Here is a 23086-nt window from a genome sequence, read left to right on the forward strand (position 1 = left end):
GAACCTCGGGGTCTGGAGCCAGAACACCGGGGACTGGAACCTCGGGGTCTGGAGCCGGTGACGGAACACCGGGGACTGGAACCGGAACATCGGGGACTGAAACCGGTGACGAAACACCGGGGACTGGAACCGGCACATCGGGGACTGAAACCGGTGACGGAACACCGGGGGCTGGAACCGGCGACGGAACACTGGGGACTGGAGCCGGTGTCATTGACTACAGGGCCCGGAGGGACTCCAACATGTCCTCGAGAAGAACATGAGCGTAAGCTGGTCAGGCAGGAACCGTGCAGCGGAAACTGAAGGCTGGGTCCATTATTGGTGGCTTCGTTCTGTCATGATAAGTCACGGATGTCGCAGAGAGAGAGGACCCAAATGCCGACATATTCTGCAAAAAACAATATTTAATTTCCAACTACTAACAGGACGACAAAAAACGCGGACCAAACAGTACGAAGCCACACTGGGAATGAGACGAACAGGGTTTACATACACAGGCAGGAGGAGGTGATTAGACAACGGGGAACGAGACACAGGTGAACACAATGAGGGCGGGGCCAGCAATCACACACAAGGAAACAATCAGGACCAGGGCAGACAATCACAGGGAGACAGACGACACAAGGACTTCAAAATAAGACACAAACTCCAGATCATGACAGATTGAGAGTGACAGCCTCTGCGAATACAATTATACAGTTTAATATAACCACAGAGGAGGATATCGAAATAGCAGCTGCAGTCAATCCCATTTGACAATTTAAAGTGAAAACTAAGTTTTGGATTTTGTGTTGACCGACCGCCAGCTCAAAGAACACGTTTTAACAACAGCACTTCTAAGGATCAACTTAAATGAAGAAGACATTTAACTCTTATTGCTTACTTGAGACAGCCTTAAAGAAACGTACATCTTACCGAAAGTGTTGGTAAAAAATAAACGTGCAAGGGATAAAGTTACTGAGCAACCGCCAGCTGGTACTCAACAAATAATTGCCAGAACTCTCAACACCAAGCTGCCAACACTCTTACTGGTGGTCGTTAAGCAATTTCGTGTATATCGCTAGTTAAAAAAGGATTTACGGACTCATTTCTGTGGAATGCGCTCACCTCACCTAAAAAATGTGAACAGAAGAGTGAACATTTGTAGAAAACTAGCCAACTATCCGCTAGCTAGCTAGCTAACGTTAGTAGTCCACTGCTTGTTTTAGTCGTGACTGCAAAACCTCACCTACTGAGTTTGCTACTTGACGTAAGCCGGTTTATATGGAAATGAACCCACTAAAGTTTGCAATAGAATCGGTAAATGTAAAGATGGCCGCCGCTCTGAACACCCTACTTGATTTAAATGGGAATGTCCGTTCTACTCCGATTCGCCTTCTATAAACATAGTGCTCTAGTTTTGGGATTTAGGAGTTGATCATGTAAACTGTTGTTTTTCTTGACTGTCTTTAACCTTAGGATTACCATCTATGAATTATGAAAATGGGCACAGTTATGATTTAGATTATTCTACATCGTGGGTGCTGATAATGAAGCTCGAGGCAAAGGGAAATCCTGACAGGCTGTAAAGAAAATACAGCCGTTGCTACAAATGAAAGTCCAATTCTAAAGGTTTTGTTAGCAGAGTTTCTCAATCTTGACAATAGATCTCACACATTTCATATTCAGACGAGTGGAGTGGAGATTTCTCAAGTTGATATGAAGCAGAATAAAAAAGGAACAGGCTGATATTTAAATGTCATTACTTGATGTCGATGCTCATTTTAAGCATTCAGGAGTGCAGGTCAGTGAACGTCTGCTTCCCTCTCTACGTATAGTAGCAAACTACAGAGCTCGTTCCGGTCCAACACATTGATGTAACGCTCCAATAACCAATAAAATAAAGATTGCACAGATGAGCATGAATCCAGTATTCATATTCATTTGGAAGAACATTAGGAATTATTGAAGCTTGATAAATAGTGTTGGTTTTCAAGGTTTAACCCTTGTGTTGCCTTCGGGTCAATTTGACCCGATTCAATGTTTCACCCTCCTGTCGCCTTCGGGTCAATATGACCCGATTCAATGTTTAACCCTCCTGTTACCTTTATATTTACTAACATATTTTACCCTTGAGGTCAATATGACCCCAGCTATTAAAATCTCCAGAAAATTATTAGAATTAATATTATTTTCCAAGTTTAAGTGTGAGGTACTTTATGTTTGTTTGTTGACTCCCGAAAGAACACCGACATTAAACATTGAATCGGGTCAAATTGACCCGAAGGCGACAGGAGGGTTAAATATTGAATCGGGTCAAAATGACCCAAAGGCAACACAAGGGTTAAAGACAAATTCTCGTTACACACATAAAAAAAGGCTGTTTCTGTGTTTGGGTGCTTCGGCAGCATCGAGTGCTTTTCTCTTTTTATGCAGCACTGTGCAAATATCAATGAGGGGGTTTAACACGTGGAGAGCCTGAGAAGGCATCATGGGACATTTCTGTGCACATACAACATTGAATGTTATCGGCAGAATTTGGAAGCAGACGTGTGACCAGGAAGTCACACATTTGAATGAATCCCTGGAGACATCAGGGCCAGGAAAATGAAAAATCAACTGCTTTCTCTCACCAGTTCTATTTGAAGCACTCCCAGTGGCTCCGGCTACAGCTGCTCAAGAGCCACAAGTGTAATTGCACACACATGAACAACTTACCATTTAAAAGTGAAGCACATTGATAAGGGGGATACAAAAGTCGAAGGTAACATAAACCAAAAATCTAACTGATTACATTGAATAAAATATGTGGGAACACTTTGAGTCTTTATGAATATTTATGACTGTCGTAATTGACGTTTAACTTCCATATGTTGTCGGTTTGTATAATGGTTGTTATTAGACCATTATAATTGTGTTATATTTTCCTTGACCTCAACTAAAGTAACCACTTAAAACTGTAGCCGCCGTTAGCTCAGTTACACATGTAGCTATGCCATCCAATAATGTCATTCTGGCCTAATGTTAACACATGAATATTATATGATGATGATATAGTGTGTGTGTTATATTGTTAATGTCACGTTGTCAAGACAGTTCATGCAATGACAACTTTCATAAAAAATATCGTAATTGACCAAATGACAGTCAAACATTCATAAATACTCTCTTCAAATAAAGTGTTACCAAACATGCTTACAAGTGACCCCATAATTTATCATTATACTATTCTGGATGTACAAAATAAATTCCAGTTGTCACTTATTGATATGGAAGATTTAAAGTGTCAAAATGAAAACCCGTCACAAAGAAAAATACCAAATACATTGTGCATCTACTGCGTCAGAATTAAATTCAATCACATAAAGCAGTTTTGTCTTTAATAACAGAATATTTGTTTTCATCAGAACACGAATGTACGGACCTAATTTTGTTTCCATGAGAACTGAGACTCACGGTCAATGCCAAATGGAAAAACAATAAACTGTCCACCATTATTCATTTATATTAAATTTATTTCACTTGTCACACGGGGAGGGGGCGAGTCGATCCTTCACCAGCACACCGGGATGTGTTCAAAGACAACCTGCGCTCCAAACCAACATTAAATATGAATAATTCATGTAAATTTGGAACTGCGCCCTCAAAGTGACTCACCTCATCAAGTGGACGCGTTACGTTATTATATTTGAACACAATCAGTGTTAAGCAGCTGTTAAGCAGACAACATGAGTTTAATATGGAGTGATGATTTCCAGCTGCACTAATAAGACACAAATGCAGATAATGTGCTTGTGTGTGTGTGTGTGTGTTTGCGTAATATCGTACTTGCAGTGCTAAACAGACAAACTCATTGGTCTAAACTGCATATTAGTTGCTCAGGCACTTGTTTTTAAGTCATAAAATAAACCGAATAAGTTTGATGGACAGGTCGCATCGTTTCATTCTGCTGATTATATCCCTCCTTCATTTGCTACGTGTCTCTCAACTCCATAGTGCAGGCCACTTTGACCCTCGTCCTTTTCTGGAGACATAAAAAAAGGCCCGCCACTCGGAATTGAGCTCTATTGCTTTGATCCCAGGGATCGAACGCCATCGACTACAACAGATCAGAAAAGGCTTTGTGAGTGGCGTCGAGCGCCCCCGCGTCAGAAGCTGGACTCGGGAACTGTCCTTTTGCGTCCCAGCGAGGTCGTGCTGTAACGGGCCCTCTGCAGGGTGCCGGAGGACGGTTTGTCCGTCGTCAGGCTGCGCGGCGGTGCCGGGGCTGGTGGCGCCGCGGTCATCCCGTTGCGATGCAACGACGCGGTCCTGCGCATGCTCTGCTCCGCTTTGGTGGGGATGTTGGAGGAGCTCTGGGAGCGCTTGATGTTCGCCGAGCTTCGTCCCGTCGGCCTGTTCGCCAGCTCATCTCGCAGATGGCCCGGGCCGCTAGACTTGCCTCTTTCCACCCTGGTTCCTTCTCCCGCGGCTCCGTTGGACAACGGCAGCCTCGCTCGGGTCCTTCTGTCTCCTTCCTCACCTCCTCCTCTCCCTGACTCTCCCTCCCTGGACTTCCTTGAGTCCTTTTCCTTCTTCAGGAAGTTACCTTTCAAAAAGGAGCGCAGTCCCTCGTGGTTCTTGGGCACTTCCCCTTTCTTGGTCTTCGAGTTTCCTTCATTTGCACCGCGGTGTTCCTGATCATCTCTCTCCCCTTTTGGTCTTCTCAAGGTCCCATCCTGAAGGCTAGGAGAGCTGTTGCTGGGCTGAACTCCAACACTGGAACTTATTTTTGTCTCAGTAGTTTCCTGGGAGGCTTTGGAGGAGCTTTGTCTCCTGGCATCCTTCTTGCTGGTCAGGGTGTTGCTACCCGAGCTGCTGCTCATCTCATCTCTTGCCTGGATCCCCTTCCTGCGTCTCAAGCTGGCTGTCTTATCTGATGCTCTCCTCTGGCCCTCCCGGACCAGCGTAGAGTCAGGAGGCAGCTCATCCACCGCCCTACTGATGCAACTTAAGCTCCCAGCGCTCGCAGATCGGACATTGGCTGAAGCCCGGCCCTCGGCAGTGTCCTTTATCCTGCGCGATTCGCTCATCACTGTCACTATTGGATCCTTTGTGCACCGGGGCCGCCGGCCCGATTCCAAGTACTGCACCAGCTCCGCAGGGGCAGAATCTTGGACTGAGGGAGGCACTGGGTCCGGTTTACGTCTGTCTTTTGAACCAAAGGACCAGCTCAGGGGGAACACTTTGCTCAGGGTGTTCTTGGTCTTGCTGGGGGCTCTCATGCTCACGCTGCGTCCCTGAAGACCCCTGATTAAGGGCCTGCTCTCGAAACCCCCTGACAACACAGAGAGGAACATGTTTTTAGCTTTTACACTTGAATGTGACACCTTTGTAGAGGATTGAGCTTGAAATAAGCAAATTATAAGACACCAAACTGATTCGGGCAAAATACTGAGTGTGGCCCCTCACCTCTTTCCTCTTTGGAGCCATTTTCAAGGAAGACCGGAGACTCAGGCAAGTCAGGTAAGGAAGACGGGCAGGTGGTGGAGGATCGAGAGACCATGCTGCCTCTCTTGCTATCCCCTGTCAGCCGGATTAGCCAGTGGTCTGACATCGATGAACTGGTGGACCCTGTGACACAAATAGAGGGAAAATGAAGCATCAGCGTAAAATAGTTGCCCTCCTACAACTTTACTGGATGAATCAGAACCAGATGAAATACTTTTGTATACTACCGTGTCAAAACCTTGCAACAATGTAACCCACAATGCACCACTTTGGAGATGTTATAGTTTTATAGCCTCAAGCAGAGACGAGGAGCAGCTACAGAGGTCTGGTGAGATCACTTGTTAACTCCACACCCACAGAATTGTTTTTCTTGAGACCAAGTGACATCACTTTCGACTATTGATCAGACTTTTTTTCGGCGCCCTCGGGAGCTACACATACATATATTTTTTAATTCACAAGACCCATAAAGTAACTTTGATGTGTAAAATTGATTGGAGTTTATCTTTATTCAAACAGTTCATCACAAAGTGAAAGTTCCGATGTAGTTTAAAGTAAAAAAAAAGTTAACAACACTTTCTTCTTCAAGTCTTGCAATACCTCTTTCAACCACGTATCCACCGTCACACTTTGCAGCACAATACTATATAATGTTATAATCATACACTGTCTGAGCGTGCACGCTTACTTTTTTTGTGGTCATCAATTTACAAAGCTGTTGGGATTGTGGCTCATCGTGCTCCTGCCACCACGACCAATCGTGCCAATTTTCTAAATAATTCCTAATTTTATCATAACAAATCATAATGTTAAACTATAAAATAAAGAAGGCACCCAGGACATATCTATACAATATTAGCCCAAAGATGAATGTAACTTGTCCTCGACTCACTGCTGTGAAGTCGGTCATTTCCACGTAGAGGATCCACAGTAATTGATTCGCTTCCTTATCAAACATGTTTTTCCCTTCCTCAAGTGGCCATATGAGGAACACATTTCAAAACACAAGTGGCAAAACATAAATCACATCAGCATAAACTCAGCATTGTGTGTGGAGCTCCACATGTTTCACAAGAGGAGTATTTACTGATGGAGTTTATGGTCTGGAACAACAAGACTTGACTGCAAAACAACCCTGTTCCTGCAGCGCTCTCTGGCAGGCTCACACCTACATGAAATTACTTTTGACCACTGTTGTGAGAAAACATGTTTTCCCCTGCATGATGAAATGTTAAAAAGGCTTTTGGGTTCATTATTTCTCCCTTATCATGTGCTGCAGCCTGTAAAAGGTGGAGGTTCACCATCATTAAGATGCTCCAATCCCACCAATGAATCTCTCTCTCTCTCTCTCTCTCTTTTACTCTCTCTCTCTCACTTTGCATCCGCTGATTGATTGTCAGTTGGTGATCAATCAGCCCCAGCTGTAAATAATCTGTGTGTGTGTGTGGGCCTATCTCTTCCCTATAAAGAGCAGTAGGAACCGAGACGCGGGAGAGGGAGCTTGGGCGTGAGGTCTCATCCGACCGCCAGTGATATAACGCTAAAAAATAACAATCCCCGTTGCTGCCTCCATCTTCAGTCCGTTACTCACGGGATAACAGAGAAAGCTGTGACACATTTCCTCAGGAAAAGAATAGAGAGTACACTATTGGAGGAAAATTATGCTGAAAACAATACATGCCCACTGAAACGGAGAGTTTTTCTATAACAGCTGTGTGAGCAGCAGCTTGTCAAGCACAAATGTGTCAAAGCAACATAGCCGTGTATATGCAACAGGTCAATGGTTCTGACAGCCGGATCTAAAAAAACATTAAAATAACAAAACCTGCCTGTCCTAAAAAGTTATTGCTTAAGAAAGGTGGAAAAAATAAGTCATTTTAGATTGTGAGTCACAGTAACTTAGCTACATGTACAATTACAAATAATATTGAATTAATGTTTTTATTAAACTAACCCTAATACAGTTTAGTGGGCTCTAGGAAATGAATAAGTATTATATATAGCTATACTTATTAAAACTATAGCTATTACAAAGAATGTCTGCATTCATCTCAAAATTTACTCCACATAATGTAAAGCTTCAGTGCGCTTCACATTTTGCCTCTAATATTTGTACACAGATGAATATCCTCCAGAGAGCTTGCCCTTTTGAAGGAGGACAAACTGCAGCGTAAAATACCGAATGTCGACCAAATTTGTGCATGTTAAACATCAGTAAAACATTATTTCTGACATGTACTGTATAGTGGAAGTAATAGCAAAGTTCATAATGACAAAAGGTTAAACCTTTCTCATGAGAGGCCCTGTGGCATTTGTGCTATCAGTATGGGCATGCTCAACATGGCCACTTCATGAAGTTACATATTTATCTGACCTTTACAAGCGTGTGTTGACTTACCATTGAGGTAAACATGTTGTATTTTCCACACTAATCTACCTTAATGTCCCGAATAAACATAGGTTGTGTCCTCCGTTCTTCCTGTCTGCCTAGTTGAGTCATTTCTGAATGCATATATATATATATATATTCTTCTGATGCACACGATTCGGAAAATAGTAATACTCAGTTTTTCCTTTTGTTTTCCTTTTATTGGTTGTTTTCACATTTGTTTTGCATTTGATGCTGACAAACCCTTCAATATTTGATGTAAAGAATGCAACATTCACACCTACTCACGTCTGGGTATATGAATACACGGCCACCGAGTAATAAGTGTCACATTTCAAAACATAAATCATGAGCACAAACTCAGCATTGTGTGTGGAGCGGTGTTAACGGCAACACAATGAGGGAACTAATTGTGGCTCCACCAGTTCACACGTTTGCTCTCCCCGCTGTGCAGTCAAGCATGTGCTTGAGATTGCTAGGACATGATTCATATACTTTGTGGATTAATAAAAGTGTATATAAATATTAGTTTATAATATGCCGCTGCTTGAAAGCTTTTTTTATTGAAGGCGAAATTCTTTGGTGCCGAAGTTGTGAATCTGTAATGATCGAGCGGCTGGCTAGTTAGCGAGCTAATTTGCTGACTGCTTTCATGCTCATGCTATAGTGGTTCCAGAAAGTAGAATAAATATAATATAATAGATATAATATGAGCCCATCTGCTGGGCTCATATTATATATTATATATCATTAAAACTACCGAGAGGAAACCTTCAGCGACAGTCTTGTGTTTGACAAAGATCAGTGAGGTGTGTGGTTCGTTTAGTCTGGTGGCTTTGAGGAGAGAATACCTAAACGATGATAATTGTCCAAATCCCTGTTAATCTTCTTCTTTTAGTAAAGCACTTCAGCTACTTGCCCGAAGGGAAAAAAGCGTACTCCCTGAACTAGGTACTTGCAAATTCAGTTTGTGTCTGAACCAGCATGCTGCGACTTTAATCAATATCACAGCAACTCACAAGGGAGAGAAATCTGCCATTTCAAAGAGACACTGACTGTTCACAGTGAGCCTTCGTGAAGCCGTTATCTGGTGATGTGGTTTCTGTAGATGGCATTGCCCGGGCATCCGACACCACTGTAAAGAATCTCGGTTATCTTTGTTCAGGACTTGTCCTTTAACTCCAACGTGAAGCAAATCTCAAGGACTGCATTTTTTCATCGATGTAACTAGGGCTGCTACAAACGAATATTTAGATAATCGATTAATCTGTTGACTATTTCTTCAATTAATTGGATAAAAAACTGTCATTTTCAACCCTTTATTCAAAACAGGGTTCACGGTCATGGTAAACATGGAAAATTCCTGGACTTTTAAAATGGTTATTTTCAGGCCTGGAAAAGACTGGGAAAAAAATAAAATCCCCAAAAGTTTTGGAAAAGTAATGCTAATGTGTTATATTCATATGTTTATTTACGCTGTGTATATACTCTATGCTTTGGAATTCTTATTGTTAGTTTAAATCTTCTTACTTTTTCATGTACACACCGAGTTTTCACAACATTTTGGGTCGTGGAAATGTTGTTTAAAGTCATGGAAAGGTCATGGAAAGGTCATGGAGATCCACTGGTCAACATGTGTATGAACCCTGTCAAAAACAGTACAGACAACGCTTTACTCGCGTGAGTTTACTCGCCCGACTATTTGTGGTTTAATCGCATCATTCGCCCGGTGAGGGGGCGTGGCTTATCTCCGTTGCTTTGCTTCATGGAAAAATCATTTCCGCCATCCACCGCGGAAGAAATAACCACTATTTCTTCGTTAAATACGTTATACACACACGGAGGAACATCGTATGCCCTGGTGTCTGATTGGCTTTCGCAACGCTGCATTATGGTGTTATGTAATGTTTTGTGCAACTTTAGTTTTATTTTAACGATGGAAGATGTCTTTGTTTTCTAGTCTAAATAATTGTATCTCTGACATTGAAAACAGTTCAGTCGGACCATTTGTCTGTAGTTGGAGTTCCACCTGAGCTCTGCTCCTACGACGTGATTACACAGTGTAGTGAAGTGATTAGCAACCTCAGGCACACATACCGCCGTTGGCCCGAGGTCACTGCTGAGGAACAAGTAGTGAGAGTTAGTTACTCAGCTGTGGATGATTTGCTTTAGGTTGTGTTAGGTTGTAATAGTTTATTTTGATTCTGGACATGTACATAGAGGAAGTCTAATGCTTTAAATTAATACATATAGAAAGATATTATAAATAGGAAATATTAGGAATAATTTTATTATGATGAATGTATTATGAAGCATAAGAGAAAGACACTGTTTTCTGTATTAACCGTATGTAAATGATCAATGTAAATGGCAAGATTTAATGTGTATATGTATGTCGCATGGGAATGAATGTTAGTTTATTATTTCAGAAATTTCTCATGAAATATGAAGCTGGTTGAATCCTGTGACGTTACTTTAATCCGGAAAGTAACATACTAGACTTTTATTGTGAAGGAACTGTTTAGTCAGCTGACCGGAAGTGTGATGTCGCAACCAAGGGTCGTGACGTTTAACGCCCTCCATGTTGTTGTGTAGCTTTAGTCAACGGGAAGGTGATGCATATTTGGAAGAACAAAAGACTAATCCTTGAGGATAGGTGATTGGCTGTTGAACACTAATATAACGTTTGTCTTGACCGGGGTTCGACAGACCTGCTCGCTTGTATTCCGCGAGGAGCCTGTGGCGCATCGGCAGGAACGGAGCCACGATCAAGAGCTTTAATTTTTTGTAATATTGTTAAACTTAATCCATCTTGATCCTGATTTCCATCGAGCGTGAGGTGTCGAGTACCAGAATCTTTTGTCGTTCATACATCATTATGACATCCTGATTATGGAAGACAGATGTGTCTTGGTGCAGGGATATCATCACGCAAGAGAAAGCACAAATAGTAGTGGCAAAATCTCTCTTTGAGTGTTTGGGGGATATTGAGTCTGTTTGTTCCTCTCAGGATCTATCAGAAAAAATGAGATCATGCTGAGGACCAGAGTGCAGGGGATAAAGCTTTCCGCATGGTGGTTGTATACAAGAGACATTCTTAGCAAAGCAAGACTTGGAAAGACTAAACTCTCAATGATGACTTTCATGGGGCTGGGGAGTCTACAACTGACCTTGGCATGGGAATAGTCAGAGGTAGGATACCAGGGGGCGTGGCTATTCGATGGAATAAGAAGCTTGACTCATTGATAAACGTGGTCACGCTTGGTGTTGACTGGTGTATTGCAATATATTTTTCTCACGATGATATGGAATTTATTATCCTGAATGTTATACACCTTATGAGTGCCATCACCATGAGGATGAATATCTAAATAGGCTCCTATATTCAAGATAATATGTCCTCTAGTATATATGTCATTGGGGATATGAATGCAGATATCTCAGACAACTGCTCACTATTTGCCAAACACATGGCTCAGTTCTGTAATGATAATCATGTGATACTGTCAAGCGAAGTGCTTTTGCCTCCAGACATATACATGCATCAGTGAGGCCTGGCTCACTACATCATGGCTGGACCATTGTATTAGTACAACTGATGCTCATGCTTCATTAGGATGTATGGGCATTCTTTATGGGGCAGCAACAACTGATCATCTACCTTTTTCTATGTCCATAAATGTTGAATATCTCCCAGCACTCACTAGTAATGGTATAAGAGTCAACACAGAAAAAAATCAACTGTTCAAGTCTCACAAAGTAGGTATTCTTAGTCTTTTATGCTTGTACAGACACATCTCTTGGTAATATTCATCTACCTAGAGATGCAAAGTTGTGTACAGCTTTTAAATCATGGGCTATCGCAGGGAGACCCAGACAAGGGCCTGAGCTCGAGTACAAGAAGCTCACTATAAATATGCCGTACCCTTCATTTGTAAAAGTGAGCAGGCCATTAGAGCTGACTCCTTGGCCAAGAAGCTGAAAAGTAACACTGTTGATTATTTCTGGAAAGAAGTGAGAGCTCTTAAAAACTGTAAAACATCTTTGCCGTGCACTGTTGATGGAATTTCAGAAACAGACAATATTGGTGAGTTATGGTGACAGCATTATAGTACCTGGTTCAATGTATCAAGAGTGACTTGTACAAGGTGGACGATATTGAGAGTAATATGCCAATGATTATTATGTCACATGAGGTGTACCAAGCTATAAATAAGGTGGCTGATGCCAAAGCAAGTGGTTTAGCCCATATCACTTCACCTTAAATATGCTAGTCCGAGGGTAGCTCCTCTTCTTGCCATTTGTTTTACCGGCTTCATGATGCATGGCTTGTTACCAGACTTAATGCTGTCTGTTCTGTTAGTGCCCGTCATTAAAAACAGAGCTGGTAAAGTAGGTAGTCTGGATAATAACAGGCCCATTGCTTTGGCCAGCTTCCTGTCAAAAGTCTTAGAAAGAATCCTGTTGGACAGAATAAATGAGTTTATTCACTCCTCAGATAACCAGTTCGGCTTTAAAGCCAAACATGGCACTGACTTGTATATATGAGCCTTAAATGAAATTTTCAACAAATATAGAGGTCAAAACTTAGTGGTTCTCATGTGTTTTATTGATGCCTCTAAAACTTTTGACCGTTTCATGGAATTCTGTTTGTAAAATTGAGTCAAATAGTGTCCCCAAATACATTGTGAGAATTCTGGCTTACTGGTATTCTCACCAGACTTTGCAAGTATAATCGGGCCAAAGTGTTTTCGCCCCATGTGGGGTCAGCAATGGGATCCGACAACGGGGGATTTTTTCCCTAGTTCTTTTTAATCTATATATTGATGATCTGTCCAATCAGTTGAAAGGCTGTAATACTGAGCGCATGATTGGAAATGCTTTAATTAATCATATTATGTATCCAGATGATCTTGTGATTCTTTATCCATATAGTGCTGCTCTTCAGCAGCTCCTTACTGTATGTACGACCTATGGTGTGGAACATGACATCAAATACAACGCCAGTAAGAGTGCTATCCTCATCTGTAGAACCACAGAGGACCAAAGTCTTCAAATTGTTTAATTACCTCGGTGTCTGATAAGGTAAAATATCTTGGACATTTTAGAACAGATGACCAACGATGAAGACATCTATCGGCAATGTCGTATGATGTATGCACGAGCGCTCTCACGCAGGTTCAGTATGTGTACAGATGGAGGGAAGATGTCTCTGTTGAGAGCATAGCGTCCACTCTACACTGCACACATGTGGTCCAATTACAAAAAGCAAGCCTACAGAGACTTCAAGTAGCTTTTAATGATGCCATGAGAATATTACTGAAGAGACCGAGCTGGAGTAGCGCCAGTGAAATGTTTGTGGCTGCAGGAGTCAATACTTTCCAAGCTGTTTTAAGAGATCTTATGTATAAATTGATTTGCCGGGTTGATGACTCCGAAAATGAAATCCTCATGGTTTTATTAAATATAAAGTTCAGTACTCCATGCTACAAGTCCCAGCTGTGAAGATATTGGTACAGCTGCCTATTCATAAGGCATTCGTAGGTCGATGTATTTTACTTGTGGTTTTGTATGTATTTTATTCTATTTTAATGTTTTGTACTATTTGGACTCTGAGTCTGAAATATAAGTTGGATTTATTGATTGATTAAAAGAGAGCTATCTGGTTGTATATCCACTGCACCTGGGAAAGCCGGAGAAGGCTATTCGCAGATTTGCTTCAAACAATAAAAAAATTTTAAGTAAAAAAACACCTTGCCTTTACCTGGACGCATGACATTACAAGTCATTTAGCTGAGTCTTTGATCCAAAGCAACCTACAATAAGTGCATTAAACTTCAACCATGAGTACAAACTCAGAATCCGAATCAAGAAAGTACAATTTCTTCAAGAAAGCTAAACTACAAAAGTACCAGAAGTAAGTGCCGTTCAAGTGCCACTGAAGTGCTAATCTGACACCAACCAGTGACAGTGAGAGGCCGTCTTTTATATTCAATTAAAATGTAACAAGGTCCAGTTAATGTCTGACTTGCGCTGTGATTTAGCCCCATATATATATATATATATATACAGGACTGTCTCAGAAAATTAGAATATTGTGATGAAGTTCTTTATTTTCTGTAATGCAATTAAAAAAACAAATGTCATGCATTCTGGATTCATTACAAATCAACTGAAATATTGCAAGCCTTTTATTCTTTTAATATTGCTGATTATGGCTTACAGCTTAAGAAAACTCAAATATCCTATCTCTAAATATTAGAATATCATGAAAAAGTATACTAGTAGGGTATTAAACAAATCACTTGAATTGTCTAATTAACTCGAAACACCTGCAAGGGTTTCCTGAGCCTTGACAAACACTCAGCTGTTATAAATCTTTTTTTTACTTGGTCTGAGGAAATATTAAAATTTTATGAGATAGGATTTTAGAGTTTTCTTAAGCTGTAAGCCATAATCAGCAATATTAAAAGAATAAAAGGCTTGCAATATTTCAGTTGATTTGTAATGAATCCAGAATGCATGACATTTTTGTTTTTTTAATTGCATTACAGAAAATAAAGAACTTCATCACAATATTCTAATTTTCTGAGACAGTCCTGTATATATGGGGCTATATGTATATATATATATACAATGAATTCTCAGGAAATGTTTGCCGCATAAAATCATATAATATTTGTCCACAAATTTAAAAGGCTGTTATGACGAACAGTCCACTTATCATTCTACAAAACGACACAAACATTGTGTTGTTAAATTACAGCTCCACCATTCTCATCCCCTTGTTATGACAGCCGTGTGCACGCTCCTCCAGATGTTTTCCACACTGACTGCGGAGAGGCCACAAAGGCGTAGAACAGGGAAAAAAGGCTTTTGAGGAACTAGCAATTTACACTTGTGATGAGCTGAGAGAACATTCCCACTCTGACACTCAAAAAGGGTATTTTGACAATACACATTCATGAATTTTAACCTCTTACGACATAGCCTCCTGGGACACAAAGAGCATGGCAACTGTCTCCAGATCAACCACACTCGTGCATGAGTGTACATTTAGGATATGTAACATTCTTATCGTAAATACGGCAGATAGGAAACTGAAAACCTGAGGGGGGTTAAAGTACCTGTCGCCTTGGAGAATGGTTCACATATTTTAACGGTGGGTATTTTTTCTGGGTAGCTGTTGTTTCGACAAGAGGGTGTGATGGAGATGGAGCAGGCTACGAGTTTTATGCCCGGTAAAATGTATTCCGATTTGGGGTTTGCTCAACTATAGAACCGCCTATTCTCTGATTACACCGTGTGTTCTATGATTACACCTTTTCACATGACTGGTTGAATCAGCTGATTTATTGTGAACACATCAATTCAAACATTGTTTTTCATCGATTAATTCCTGTTTGCTAATCATTCGACATCATACCTCTGACGGAGCAACTGGCCGACCATGGAGGAATGGTGTTGCACCTCTGGTAGAAAAGGATGTAGGCTCCTCTGGTGCACACTTCCTCCTCTGGCACCGGGTCCACGCTGCTGTCGTCGTAGTTGTACCACTGTGCGTCCACCGAGTTCCTACAGTAAGCTGGGTTAGAACAATGACAACTTCAAATCGGCTTTGTGGAGGAAGAGGCTAAAGTGGTTTTAATGGGATTTGTTGATGCCAGACTCATTCCTTCATATTTGTGCAACACATCCTAAATTAAAAAAACATAATCTGCTTGAGATAAAACAGTGAAAGGAAAGTGGTCATGAAGAAGCGTAGATATACGTGATATCACACAAAACCAAAGCAGCTATATTGTGCGCAGGCATGACGCACAGATAATCCACCACCAACACAACTCCAAGGTGGGATTTCAGGCAGTAAGACCCGGAGACAGGAGGCGACTGTCAAGCCAGCTGTCATGGAGACGACTGCTTCTCTTTCCTCATCTCCTGCCGTCTCCAATTCTCCTGGATCGCCCCCCCAGCCTGTGCGCTGTGGCTCTACACAAACCAATTACACACCTTGCTTTGCTTCACCTGTTTGTCAAGATTCCCAGACTGCAGGGGACTCCTAAGATCTGAAGGAATATACTTACCCAAATAACTCGAAGGATAATATAGTGGATAATGATACGTTACTCGAGTATTCCCAAGAGTACTACAGTTTTTACTACTGTTTTGCTTTACAGGGGGTGGGGGGATTAATGTTCAGGTAATGCGTAATTGATGAGTCGTTACTAGTTTTATGCTGTCAGCACCGATAAAGTTAATCAGGAATGACTCGTAGAGGTCAGTATGATCCATTCACAAATATAAACTAATTATTACCTAATGACTTGGATCTCCGAGTCTGTTATCTAGTTACTCATCATTATCTATTTTATAATTCTTCAAATGACTAATCGTTTACAAAACATTATCAATGAAAAAAAATGCATTAACTAATGATTCATTAGCATTAAGTTCCTCATTCTTCCCTCAGTAGTTTCCCGGTAAATTCTTACATTTTTGTGTGCTATATTAAAACAATACTCATCATATCGGGTAGTTCTGTTTGGCTGTTCCTTGAACTATGTGAAAATGAAATGAAATGAAAAATCCAGTGACTTCAGTATTGGGTATAGGGTTGGACTCTTTAGTTGTCTGAGTGATTCTTCACTCACTGGCATTGTTAGCACCTGAATGGGTGCTGCTGGTAAATACTGAAAATCCCTCACACATGCTGGGTGTACTCCACTTGCAATTATTACTAGACGTGCCACATTGTCAGAGTTGTATTCAAAGGGACACTTTTAGACTTGTTAAGTCTTTTATTCAAGCTTATTCAATGGTCTGTGGAGAGAGTGGCTTCTGATTGGCGAATTCCAGCTAAATGACACCTATTCTGGAAATTCAACTTATAAAGAATGGGCAAGAACTATGCTCAATGTGACTGCTGATGCGAGGGTGACGTAATCTCTATTGAACAGACCGAAGATATGTTTACATGGGGCTGCAAGCGGTGAGTTACACTGCCCCCCGGAACACAACATGAATACTGTATCGAATCCATACCAGTATAATGTCCTCCGTGCATTCCCCCGTGGTGGTTGCACACAGCGTAGAGGTCGAACAGATAGTCGTATGGGAGGATCATGTCGGCAGGTTGGTGACACTGGCCAGACGGCTGCTTCCAGGGCGGTGGCCAGGCCCCTAGGTTCAGGTTCCTCATGCTCTGACTCCTCTTCACCACATGGGGGGCCATGTCCAAACCAGTCAGGGGGAAGCGCACCAGGGTCGACAGCTTGTTCCTTCGGTCGCCTACCTGTTTCAAAAAGTTTATATTCATATGTGCCGGTATGAAAAATAACACATGGTCTCGTGACAATCTGTGTGGAGTCGATCGAACAGAAATCAACTGATTGAGCAGCTGTTAAATTAATGTTGCAACAAGCATGCTCATGCACTTTTAAACCACCGCGCCAACAGAGATGTCGCAGCTGCATCTTAGCATAACAAAAACATCAGCTTGTGACTTTCTGTATCACTTCACGGTCTGATTAGAATTGAGCAGACATGCAGAAATACAATGTATTGATTTCCCCTCAAATCGTTCTTCACTATTGAAGCTCCTTTCCCCCTCTTGGGGCTGGCAGCTGATCGTAGTGAGACATTCTGCATACGCCCACAACCTCCAGAACTGTGTTGTGTGTGTCGCTGGCTTCTGGATAAGTCTCCTGTGCAGAGCTGGTCCTTTGGCATGGAGTCCAACCGAGAGAATGACTGAATTATAATGCAGAAGCTGTGAGGCTACAGTTTGACCCGGGGGGCCTGATGGTGCCACCTGCTTGTCAGATGAGTCAGAGGGCTGCCAATCTAGCTCCGGGCAAAGGGAAAGGTAGAGCTCGGGCTTACTTTGGATGGAAAATAATCCCTTGGTACGCGTCATGTCAAAGAGTGAGAAGTTGTGTGGGAGGTAGAGCGCAGCCAGCTGAATAATGCTTTTTAGCGAATGTGAAGTTTCAATGCACATACAATATATTCTGATGGGCAGTGACTTAAAAAAAAGAAGGAAAACTTTCATTTGCACACTATGTATATTGTTAATGGTACTTAACAATATACATGGATATAACTACTGTACTGTATCTTTAAAATAAAGAAGACAGCGTTATATTAAACGGTCTGTATAATTTATGCTTTAACAAAATATTCAATTCAATTCAGTTTAGTTTGTATAGCCCAATATCGCAAATGACAAATTTGTCTCAAAGGGCTTTACAATCTGTAAACATACGTCATCCCTGTCCCAGGTTGTAAATGTGTGTCGTTTACATTTGGGGACTCAAATGAGGCCGATTAAAAAGGCGATTAAAACTAAAGCATCAGAAGCCATGATATTAATATCAATGTGTAGGGTTGCGCAGTGACAGCAGGCATTATGACAGAAGCACTACATCTTTATATATTGCTGCCCTGACAATCCGTTTCTATTTTATGTGGACGATACTCATCTCTCTCTAAGCTGTGACCCCCATTACATCCTCACTGTGCTGCATTTCTGCTGTGTGAACACCCTTACCTTTTGAGGATTAGAACATTTCTCCCAAAAATCGAGAAATCGTTTGCCACACTGTCATAAATAGTTGATTTGATTACTTTCCTTAATCTCTCTCCCTCTCTGGAATCAAAAGAAGAAGAGAAACGTCTCTTCAAAATCATTTCATGGAGTTTGGTTCTCCCACACGGGCTAAGATATTATGTATCTCGTAGAAAGCCCTGAGGGAGTTATCTTTCAGATCTCTTCTTGCCCAATGTCCCTTTTCACCATGAAATCATCAGATGCCACTGTGGAATGACCTGCCTAAAGTTATCATCTTTGGGATCACTTCTTTAGAATTGCTTCTCTGGGATTTTCTTCGGGGTCTTTTTCACCGACAGTGTTTTTATGAGTTTAGTATTTTGCTTTTGGTTCATGTCCTTCTCTTCGTGTTTTAAATGTGTTCTGTTGTTATTGTAAAACACATTCAAACAGTGTTTTGAATTGTGCTATGTATAAAGTCTATCAATATTATTACCAGCATTATATAGAATATACACTTTTATTTATCCCCAAGGGGAAATTAGTTCTCTGCATTTAACCCATCCTTAGTTATGCTCAAGGACGACTTGCAACTAATGGGAGCCTGCGGGTGCAGGACGGCCCTCTTACCCCACTGAGCTAAAGCCGCCCCGTAAAGGTCAGAGGCATCTGGTACTTAATTGGTTGAGCAGACACTGTGTGTGTGTGGTCAGTGCAGGTTCAAATAACAACAGCACACAGAGAAATAAAAGTGTGTGAGCACTTCCAATCATCATTACTCAGCGTGAGCACCACGATGTGGGAGAGTATTGTGATAAAGAAGCAATTACTCAAATACTTATCTTGCAGCACACAGACCATAAATATAAACACAAATATGGTCTCAATGTGCTACACGGTACTCATTTAATGAGAAGCCATTTGGAATTAAATGGTCACACACACACACACACACGGTATTAATTGTGAGCCTTCCTCCACATGTGAGACCTGACTTCACATTACGTATCAATATGCAAAGTCTGATGCTAGGAAACGCACAGGTGTTGCAAATAACGTTAACGAGGGCTCTGCCCTCATCAAGCGTCCCAGTGAGCCCGGACCCTGAGACCGAAGCCGTCTCAGTTTAATTCATCACACCTGTGCGTTCCCCACTGTGACATGGGACAGAATGTCTAATGACATCCTACACCTGCTTTAGAATCAGCTTTGGAGAAGGGTCCGCCTCGAGAGATTGTGGCTCTACCGGGAGGCTTCAGTTCCTCGCGTTGACACAGCCTTGGCGTCAGAAAACACAAAGTGGTGAAATAAATCTCAAAGTCAAGGAAGGGTCCTTCAACGGCCGAATTTCAAGGATGCTAAATCGTCGAATCCCTTCGAGGGGCTGGTGCAATGTCGAGGATCCTTTAGATTCTACGGAGGATACCGCCAAGCCAGTTGATGGATCCGTGTTTTTCCAATGGTGAGTTAGGGATTGTTGGAACGGTGGAAATAGCTATTGGAGATGAATTTTATGACTTTTATTTGGTGTCTTTTAATGCAAGGTGATGGAGGATGTGGAAAAGAAGCCATGAGAAATGTGTTCACAAACAATGGCCGTGACACATATATCCAGAAAACCTGGTACATTGTGGAGCGGGTGTTTGTCACTTTGAGTGAGCCCATCACGTCACACCAGTGATTTGATCGATTGTAAAACATCGACAGCATTAAGAGATAAATGATCGGATGCATGTTTAACCAGAGGGCCTGTTTCGCCCCGGAGGCCTCTACAGGTACACGTACCTGTCGGAAGCGCTTGAGGTGGAGGATGAGTATGTCGGGGAGAGTCCACAGGCTCATCTTCACCATGCCCTGCTGAAGCTGCTTACAGTGCGGACACTTCCAGGCGTCGTCCGGGGCGAGCTGGAATCAGTGGAAGGACCCATTACACGGGGAAATAAATCAAACTCTGAGCAGTGTATCGATATGTGTGGTTATTTCGTCATGTAATTGGGGGGCTCTTGCTTTATGGCTTGCCGAGCTCTATCGTGCAGAATGAGGACTCTGCAGAGGATGAAGTGCAAGAGTCCTCCCACCCCCTGAGCGTGTATCGATCTGACTTCTAGCCGAGTATTTGCTCTTCACACTGCTCAAAGGTCGACTTTTCTGAAAAGATTTCATCAAAAATAAATAACCAAAGCGATCATGGATCAAAGCCCTCTGAGTCATAATCCTGCCCCTGACCATGACGCAGTTATCTCCGTTTCTATATCTGTTGTTGCTATCTATAGTTGAAAGCAGGGCTCCATGGGCTTAATAAAGCGTAATAAGCACATTGGAGAAATGGATACTGGCTCTGCGATGTTTCCGACAAGTCATAGCAACGAGCACAAGATACATCCTGAGACATACTGTCCTAGACCTGTAAATATTGGGTACCCCTTAAAATGCAGTATTCATTTACAGCTTTACCGCTGCATTAACGGCTGTTTTGGTTTGCTTTTTTTGGATTTTACAAGTTGTATACATACATCGGGAAATGAATATGATCACCTCATATCAACAGGTGTATCCTTTTGTTATGACGTCAGGGGAAAAAGCTTCAGATTATTGTTGTTCACCTCCCTGCCTGAGGGGGGGGGGGGGGGGCTTGCCCTTTGCTTTTCCTTTCGTTGCAGGTAATTGGACGGCTACTTAAGAGGGAACCTGTGGGGCCGGCCCTCCCTCTCCAGCTTCCAACCGGGCCATGCGGCACAACACAGATTTTTGGGTGGTGTTATTAGTAGGGATGGGTATCGTTTGGGTTTTTTCCGATACCGGTGCTAAACCGGTACTTTTAAAACGATACCGGTGCCTAAACGGTGCCTGAACCGATACTTTTTTTTTTAAACGCACAATGAGGACATTAAAAACCTCTTCGGCCATATTCCCTGGAGAAGCCGTTATCATGGAGCACTGACACACAACGGATATCAGACTGTTAACATACACAATATATGTTCTCCATTATATGTGATATGTATTGTCATGTGCAGACCTTATAGGGTTAATCCTGTCACTGTGTTGATGGGCAAAGAGAACAACCAATCAGAGGTACTGAAGATGACACGTGACAAATAAAGTTTTGCTTCTGACAGCGAGAGTTACACTGAAACAAAGTGATGCCCCACGGTCTTTATTCCTCCGTCATTATATTCCCGGTAACGCCAGGTATACAGCCGGGACCGCTGCACATCAACACATCTGCTAGCATACTGTCACGCTCGTAGCTCGTAGCTAGCGCTAGCTACGCGCTAACGCTAGCTACGAGCTAACTTAAGCATGGTTATAATGGCTAATTTATTATTTCTTGGCCTACTTTTATGAATGCAAGACTTGCAATCAACGATACGGTACTAATCTGAGTTAAGGCTGCTCGTCATCATCGGTCTCCACGTGTTCAGGGGGACCGGTGACGGTCTCCCTATCGCGTCCAGCTTGACGCTGGTGTGCTCCACACGGGCTCACCAGTCACACACGGCGCAGCCTCCGCTGTCAAAGTTAAATATGAGAGGCTCGTAACCTGCTGACAGGGCGGAGTCACCAGAGAAGTTCACAACAATAGTTTTTTTCAATTTCAATCGGCTCAGGCACCGGAAAGAAGCACCGAAATGTGCGTTGCGTTTCGGTCCGGGTAATACCGGTTGTATTGGAACCGGTACCATATTGGCACCGGGTTTCGGTACCCAACCCTAGTTATTAGAAAGGATGTGGATGAGCAGCCCTTTTTTGTTTAACCCTGTTTTCTGATAGGGAGATAGGTAAGACATCTGTACTTTTTTTTCTTTTCTTTTGTGGTCTAGATAGATAGATAGATAGATATATACTTTATTAATCCCCAAGGGGAAATTTGTCGAGTCAGTAGCAGCAACACACAAGAATAAAAAAACAAAACACAAAATATAAGAAGGGTTAGGGTGATCTGGCAAGAGGTGAACTGTTGTAGAGCCTCATAGCCGTCGGCAGGAATGTTCTCCTGTATCTCTCCTTGTGGCAGCGGAGCGTGAGGAGACGTCTGGAGAAAGTACCCCTCTGTCCCTGTAGGAGGTGGTGGAGAGGGTGGTCCGGGTTGTCCAATATGGACACCAGTTTCTTCAACGACCTCCTCTCCACCACCTGTTCCAGGTGCTCCAGCTGGCAGTCGATGATGGAGCCAGCCTTCCTAACCAGTTTGTTAAGACGGCTGGTGTCACCGGCCCGATGCTGCTCCCCAGCAGACAATGGCAAAGTGCAGCACACTGGCCACAACCGACTGGTAGAATAACTCCAGCATCTTGCTGCACACGTTGAAGGATCAAGCTTTCTCAGGAAAAGAGACGACTCATCCCCTTCTTGTACACAGCGTTGATGTTGGCCTTCCAGTTCAGTCGGCTGTCGATGGAGACGCCCAGGTACTTGTACTCCTCCACCATGTCCACGCCCACTCCCAGGACACTCAGAGGTGTAGGAGCTGTCGCCTTCCTCCTGAAGTCCACCACCATCTCTCTGGTCTTGGCCACGTTCAGCCGCAGGTGGTTCTCATCGCCCCACTTTACAAAGTCACTCACCACTGCCCTGTACTCCTCCTCCCGTCCATCCCTAATACACCCGACCACTGCAGAATCATCAGAGTACTTCTGCAGATGGCATGACTCCGTGTTGTACTGGAAGTCACTGGT

The 23086-nt window shown here is 42.5% G+C and overlaps 1 protein-coding gene across 1 annotated transcript in view; it reads right to left on the reverse strand.

Annotated features, from left to right (window-relative positions):
• Window positions 1–680: 680 nt before the first annotated feature.
• The window catches only part of usp43a (ubiquitin specific peptidase 43a), a 97818-nt gene continuing 75412 nt past the window's right edge, over window positions 681–23086 (reverse strand). The window contains exons 12-16 of the mRNA XM_056409303.1: window positions 20193–20312; window positions 16901–17150; window positions 15285–15443; window positions 5431–5592; window positions 681–5296 (exon numbers count right to left, since the gene is read on the reverse strand). Of these exons, the coding sequence (XP_056265278.1) occupies window positions 4128–5296; window positions 5431–5592; window positions 15285–15443; window positions 16901–17150; window positions 20193–20312 (1860 nt within the window). The 3' untranslated portion in view covers window positions 681–4127. The remainder of the gene's footprint in view (window positions 5297–5430; window positions 5593–15284; window positions 15444–16900; window positions 17151–20192; window positions 20313–23086) is intronic.

This window comes from Pseudoliparis swirei, chromosome 24, assembly GCF_029220125.1.
Source record: "Pseudoliparis swirei isolate HS2019 ecotype Mariana Trench chromosome 24, NWPU_hadal_v1, whole genome shotgun sequence".
In the NCBI taxonomy this organism is placed as follows: Eukaryota; Metazoa; Chordata; class Actinopteri; order Perciformes; family Liparidae; genus Pseudoliparis; species Pseudoliparis swirei.